The 7,515-nt window shown below is 47.5% G+C and overlaps 1 protein-coding gene across 1 annotated transcript in view; it reads left to right on the top strand.

The window, feature by feature from the left end:
• Positions 1-360: 360 nt before the first annotated feature.
• Positions 361-7,515, top strand: part of Snx8 (sorting nexin 8) — a 59,938-nt gene continuing 52,783 nt past the window's right edge. Inside the window, exon 1 of the mRNA XM_005367980.2 lies at positions 361-467. Coding sequence (XP_005368037.1) covers positions 374-467 — 94 coding nt within the window. The 5' untranslated portion in view covers positions 361-373. The remainder of the gene's footprint in view (positions 468-7,515) is intronic.

Below are 7,515 nucleotides of genomic sequence, written 5' to 3'. Positions count from 1 at the left end.
ACAGAGCCTGCCCGTGGACCTGGGTGACAGAGCGAGTGAGCGGGTTAGCATTTGGTGAGTGGACGAGTAAATGCGCAAAAGAGTGGCAGCGTGGGTGAGTCAGTGAATGGGAAAGAGAAACAGTGACGGCCGCAGGCTGAGAGCTGCGAGATGGGTGCGCGCCCGTGGGCCGTGGCCCTAGCTGCGTAACGCAGCCCAGGCCTAGGCCACGTGGTTTGGGCGTGGCCCGTGGACAGGGGCGTGGCTTTAACCCTAGGGGCTCGAGGAGGGGCGTGGCGAGGTTGAGATGGGTGTGGCTGCGCCGGACAAGAGCTGGCGTGGGCGGGGTTGGCCGGCGGGCGCGGGAGGAAGTCACGTGGGCGCGCGGGCTCACATGACTGGCCGTGCGATGGACCCGCTGCCCTCGGCGGCAGTCGCTGCGGCAGCTGAGGCGGAGGCTGACGAGGAGGCGGATCCGCCGGCGACAGGTAAGGCACGCGGCGGGGTGGAAAGCCCGGCACCTCTCGGTCGGGGACCACCTGTCTGCGCGACACCTCGCCTGACCTGTCTGGGGAGTGGGGACATCCTGGGGCTAGCATCTTCCCGCTGCTTCCAGGGACGCTGCTCTCCAGCTCTCGGTTAGCGCGCGGTCGTGTGTAGTTGCACCTGGATCTTCTCTGATCCCACCTTGCGAACGCTCGTCCAGAGAGTGGTTTATGTTACGTGACCATGCCCAGGGAAAGGGATGTATCTTTGGTATAGACTGTTTTCCTGGGGTCCCCGGCTTTGTGAACTGTGGGGACGCATCCATGTGGCCAGTGGCGCAAGGTTGGAAGTAGGCCTGATGTGTTTCAGCCAGGTCTGGCCAGGTGTCACACTGAGCATGGCCATCTAGAGCATTGGTGGAAAGACTGGTTCTTCTCTAGGGACGAAAGGTTTGGGGTAGTAGCTTTTAACTCCAGGGGAGGGAGAACATGAATGAACTCCTTTGGTGGATGCAGAGTGTCTAGGTGGAACTCCACTAGGAGTTGGTCTACGGTCTTTGGGTCTTGTTGGGTAAAACATTGAATTCTTTTTTTTTTTTTTTTTTAAATCCGAGACAGGGTTTTAATTTTGACTGTTCTGGAACTCGCTTTGTAGATCAGGCTGACCTCGAACTCATAGAGATCCTCCTCTTTGCCTTTGGAGTGCTGGGATTAAAGGCATGGGCTAAAAACATTGTATTCTTGAGGTTGTCTGTTGAAGGGCACTATGTATGTATACCAGGGCGCCTTAAGAATGTGAGACTGTTTGATCTAGGGCCTACTTCTGCCTTTAAAAATGTTACTTATTTTTATTATTTTTAACTGTGCCTGTGGGTGGGGACACTGGTACCCTTGGAGGACAGAAGTATTGGATCCCTGAGCACCCAAAGTTATACATTCTTTGTGAGCTACCCAGCATGACCGCTGGGACCCAAAGGCCAGTCCTCTGCAGGAGCAGTGTGTGCTGTTAACCTCTGAGCCCCTGTCTGACTCTTGAAGCAGTTGCTAGTGTCTTGAAACAACTTTGATGGATCAGAGATCTCTTGGCAAATTTGGGATCTTCTGTATTGATTCCTGAAGAACTCAGCTAATGGCTGACATTAGGAATGATTTTGCCTGGATTTTTTTTTTTTTTTTTTTGAGTTTTCAAGACAGGGTTTCTCTGTGTAATAGCCCTAGTTGTCCTGGAACTCACTCTGTAGACCAGGCTGGCCTTGAACTCACAGAGATCTAGCCAGCCTCTGCCTCCTGAGAGTGCTGGGGTTAAAGGCATATGCCACCACTGGTTTTGCATGGATTTTTGATAGATAGTTTAACTCCCTTGGGCAGTAGTGTGACTGTACATTAGCCATAACCATGTAGCCCTTCACGCTATACAGGCCATCCTGGCAGCTGTGTAAGTTGAAAAATGGGTTTTTAATTCTGGTGGAACCTAACCTGTCATTGCTTCCTATGTGAAACTTGACCCCAATCTGGTTAAATGGTTAAATGGTAAAGAAAATCTGCCTTATCTTCTGGGAGAAACTTACTTGAAGTGTCTTGGAGACTTTGGCTAGGTGGGCTGAAATCAGAACACCGACGAGAAAAACTCTTGGGAAAATTTATTATTGTGTGCATGCCCTGTATGTGGACATACATACAGGTATGCCCGCCAGAGGACACCTTTGGAGTCAGTTCTCTCCACTTTTACTTGTGTTCTGGGAACTGGACTTAGGTTGTTGGGCTTGTGTGGTCAATGCCCTTAGCCACTGAGCCCTCTGACCTGGTCCTGAGGATGGGTTTGACTTTAGAGGCAGTAGGCTGAGTTGATTTTGACTTCACTCCTCCTGCCTCATCCTCTTTGTCATTTGCCTATGAGCATACACCTTCATAGTTGGCTGGCTTTTGATACCTCAAAGGAATAAGTAGTGTGGCTTTTGGGCACATAGCAGATTTCCTCTTCTGTCTTCTGTCTCCACTTGAGAGCTGCTGGTGGTGCTCATGCAGGGACTGTGATAGTTTCATGTTTGTGTGGTTTGGAATTGCTGGGGGCAAAACGTGTCCATTGTAGTTTCCAGCACATCACCCATTATTGTTTATTTGAAGGTTAAACTGTGCACATCCTGTAGGAGATTGCCTTTCCTGAGAACTGAATTTACAAGTCAGGTAGTGGTGGCACATGCTTTTAATTCCGGCACTGGGAAGGCAGAGGCAGGTGGATTTCTGTGAGTTTGAGGCCAGCCTGGTCTATAAAGTGTGTTCCAGGACAGCTAGGACTATTAAACAAACTGTCTCACTAAACAAAACAACTGAATTTACTATGTTGACTGGGCTGGTCTTGAACTCACAGAGGTCTTCCAGCCTTTGCCTCCTGATTGCTGGGATTAAAGACATCCATCCATAAAGGCCACCACATCCATCCTTATTTATTTATTTTTTAGACAGGGTCAGCTGTGTAGGTAGCTCAGCCTGGCCTCAAACCCATGGTCTTCCTGTCCTCTTGCCTTGTCTCTTGAATGCTGAGATTGTAGGTATAAGCCACTACACACCAGAAGTCATTGGTCCAAAGCAACTTTCTCTGGCTTTCACAGCCTCCAGAGGCCGTGAGGGAGTGTTCATCTGCCCACCTTCCCAGTTTATAAAAGTGGACACATCCCTTGGCTGATGGTTTCCTTTTCCCAGACCTGAGCCAGGTCTCTCATGTTGCCTTGTCTGGCTCTCTTTTTGTTCATTTCCACTTTTAAGAACCCCTGTGAGCCGGGCAGTGGTGGCGCACGCCTTTAATCCCAGCACTCGGGAGGCAGAGGCAGGCGGATCTCTGTGAGTTCGAGACCAGCCTGGTCTACATAGCTAGTTCCAGGACAGGCTCCAAAGCCACAGAAAAACCCTGTCTCGAAAAACCAAAAAATAAAAAAAATAAAAAATAAAAAATAAAAAATAAAAAAAAAGAGCCCCTGTGAATGGGGGGGGGCACCAAGAAAATCAGGATTTAGCATCTCCTTATGTTCGCATCAGCTGATGAACAACCTCGAATTTCCCTTTTTGCTGAAATCCTAATTCCCTTTTTGCTGAGTGAAAGTAACAAAGCCACAGGTTCTGGGTTTAGGACGTAGACATCTTTGGAGTCTTATATCCTGCCCATCACCAGAAGATATCCTAGGAGTGGAATTGCCAGATCCTAGGGCTTGTACAGTTTGTTTTTGATTGATGGAGGGCTGCCGCGGTGACTCAGCCAGCAAAGGGACTTACTGTCAAGCCTGGATGGCCTGTGTTTGATTCCCATATGGGGGGAAATTAAGGCTGTTTTATTTATTTGGGCAGTGGTGGTCCACACTTTTAATCCCAGAACCTGGGAGACAGAGGCAGTGGAGTCTGAGGCCAGCCCGAGTCTACTTAGCAAGCTCCAGGCCAGCCAAGGCTATATAACAAGACCCTGTCTCACTCTTCCCAACAAATAAGAACATTAATACATTTAAAAAGTAGGAGCTGGATGGTGGTGGCAGCGTGCACCTTTAATTAATCCCAGCACTCCGGAGGCAGAAGCAAGCAGATGTTTGTGAATTTGAGGCCAGCCTGGTCTACTAAGTGAGTTCCAGGACAGCCAAGGTTACACAGAGAAACCCTGTCTTACAAAACCACCACCAACAAAAAAGTGGGGGCTGGAGAGGACCCGGGTTCTGTTACCAGCCCCCACATGGCTCCTCACAATTGTCTGTAGCTCTAGTTCCAAGAGCTCCAACACTCTTCTGATATTTTTGGGAATAACATGCATGTGGTACATAGACATACGGGTAAAATACCCGTACTTTAAAAGCTAGAGAAATGGCTCAGCAGCTAAGAGCACTTGCTACTCTTCCAGAGGATCCCTGGTTTGGTTCCCAGCACCCATATGGCAACTTAACAGCCTGTAACTCCAGTTTTAGGACACCCAGTACCCTCTTTTGCCTCCACACGCACACACATGTTGCATATATGTATGCACATGCAGGTAAAACATGCAAACACATAAAATTAAAAACAGAAAGAAAGGAAAACCTAGTGGGGCTGGGGATGTAGCTCAATGGATGAACACTTGCTTAGTATGCACAAGGACTTGATTCCATCCTCAGCAATGTGGAATAATAATAATAATAATCAGAATCACTGAAGCTATTTGGTCTTGTTGATGCAGCCTGAGATCTCATTTCAGGACTGCTGGACAGTGTGGTATGCCTGCTTCATCATATGATCTCAGAGTGTGAGTGTATGTGGAGAGAGAGAGCATATATGTACAAACAAACTGTGCACATTGCATTCCTTGTGACTTTAGTCCAGGAGATCCAGGGGAGTCTGGTCTCCATTGTGTTAGCAGACTCCTTTGGATGGCATTCCATACATTCCAGCCAGCAGCTATCCTCCTGTTCTCTGTGGTCAGGTCCCCTGCATTGCTGTTTGCTGCCCTGCCTGGGCTCACACTCCTTGGCCCTTACTTCCTTGCTTCTGGGTATTTGCACTTGTCGCAGTTCACTGAGCTGTCACCTCGGATGTGTGTAGTTGAGGGTGGTTAAATCACCCCTGAAATGGCTGCTCACATTAAGAGCATCCATCTTCCTGTTTTACACACTAATCTGAGGACTTGAGGTGGGTAGAAGAAGCTTATTTTTCGTCACGTCTCAGCACCCAGAATGACACCTGATATACAGGAGGGGCCTAGATGTTTGAAGCAGACTGCGTATTATCATATGTCTCTTAAAAGACAGCACTATATTTTAGTTTGATAATTTATGTTTTAAAAATATTTTTAAGTTTATTTAATTTTATGTGTCTATTTTTCTGCATTAATATATGTATACTACATGCTTTTCTGGTGCCTGAGGAGGTCAGAAGAGGGCATTGGATCCCCTGGAAGTGGAGTTACAGGTGGGTGTGAGCTACCCTGTGGGTGCTGGGAACTGAACCTGGGTCCTCTGGATCAGCAACTGTTCTTTAACCATTGAGCCATCTCTCCAGCCTTGGTCTTTTTTTTTTTTTTTTGGTAAATTATTATCAATTGTTTTAATTATCATACAGAATAATGGGGTTCCTAGTAACATTTCTATAAGTATTTATCATTGTACTTTGCTCAATTTTACCCCTTCTGCTACCCTCTCTCGCCTATCCCCCCAATTTGTCTTTGTTCTCTCTTGGCTAGGGATGGAGCTCAGTTGGTAGAGTGCTTGCATGAAGCCCTGGGTCCAGTTCCCACTACCGATAATCTGAGTGAAATAGTGCACACTTGTAATCCCAGTACTGGAGAGGTGGAGGCAGGAGGATCTTAAGTTCAAGGCTAATCTTCATCTAGTTAGAAGCAAAGCCTAGACTATATGAGACTATGCTTTAGCGCGCGCACACACACACACACACACACACACACACACACACACACACTGCAAGGTAAAATGTGTCAATCAAAGAAAGAGGAACTAACTGGGTCTCTATTATGTAGAACAAACTTTGTCAGAATTTGTGGTTAGCAAGAAAGTGATGTATTCGGAGCAGGGGAATTCTGTTTTCGTGTTATTTTTTTTTTGTTTCCTGAGAAAAATGAAGCACAAACAAGACATGTTTTGCTGTGCTGTGTGCCAGGGCGATGGGCAGAGCCCACAGGGAAGGTGATGTGGGCACTGCTGGGAGCTGTAAGTGGGATTAGACCTGAGAAGCTGTGTGGCCTTCTGACACTGGACTTTCCAGTTCTCTTTACAGAATCACATTGAATTAGAACCGGAATTAAGACAGGTGTGGTTCTGGGAGTGTGTTTGGAGGCAAATGATGGTCTTAGCTCTTGGAGAATCACACCCAGACTTGTTAGTGGTTTTATTTTGATTTTAGACTGATCTCATGTAGCCCTGACTGATCTCAGCCTTGTTTTGTAGCCAAGGTTGGTTTTGAACTGTGGATCCTCTTACATCTACCTCCCAAGTGCTGGGGTTATAGGCATGCACCATCATATATGGTGTTGTAGTGCTGGGCATGGAACCCAAGGCCTCATACATGCTAGATGAGTGGCACTCCACCAGCTGAGCCCCTGCCCTGTCCTGGAGAATGAACACGCCATGTCATGCATGCTGGGCAAGGGCACTAATTCTGAGTGACCTGCGAACCGTCTTTGTATTTTGTTCTTTGAATGTGTCTGTGTGTGTATATACATTAGAATGTTTATGAGTATGCCCATGCAAAGGTGTGGGTGCACATGCCTGGAGGTCAGTGTTTTGGGTGTCTTTGTGGGTTTTTCCCTTTTTTGTTTGTTCTAGGCAGGTCTCACTTTGTAACCTTGGCTGGCCTGGAACTTAGTATGTAGACAAGGCTGACCTCAGATTCATAGAGGTCCTTCTCCTGGAATTAAAGGTGCCCCTCTCTACCTTACCTTTTGAGACAGTCTCTCACCGAACCTGGAGCAGGGTGAGTCAGCTGGGCTGGCTATCTGCTAGCTCCAGGGATTCTCTTGTCTCCACCTTCCTAGTACTGGAATTGAGGCACGCACGGCTACACCCAGCTTGTTTTCTTACTTGGTGTTGGGTGGGCTTCAAACTCAAGTTCTCATATTGCATGGCACAGCTCTCCCAGCTGAGCCATCTTCCCATCCCCTCTGTTTGCTTTTTCTTTTGAGATAGGGTCTCTTTACTTTGCCCAGGCTGGTGTGAAGCTCAGCTTTGTGTAGCTAGTTGCAAACTTGCAGTCCTCCCTCCTCCTACCTCAGCTTCCCAAGTAGCTGGGATGATAGGCTTGCACTCCCACCCCCAGCTCAGCTGGTGCAGTTTGTGTCCATGGGTTGTGGAAGGCATTTTGCTGCTTCTACAGTGTGGGCTTTCGTAGGGGTCATTTAGCTCCTAGGAGTGTTTTTGAGTAGCTTTGTGAGGTTTGCTAACTGAGGAAGCTGCATAGGGACCAGAGAAGGTTGTCTGGTGGATTCTCTAAAGATACACAATTAAGGTCTGTCTGTCTGTCTGTCTGTCTATTTATCATCTCTATCTATCTATCTATCTATCTATCTATCTATCTATCTATCTATCTATCT

Source organism: Microtus ochrogaster, unplaced genomic scaffold, assembly GCF_000317375.1.
Source record: "Microtus ochrogaster isolate Prairie Vole_2 unplaced genomic scaffold, MicOch1.0 UNK27, whole genome shotgun sequence".
Lineage (NCBI taxonomy): Eukaryota > Metazoa > Chordata > Mammalia > Rodentia > Cricetidae > Microtus > Microtus ochrogaster.
This window is presented reverse-complemented; position numbering and strand designations above follow the sequence as displayed.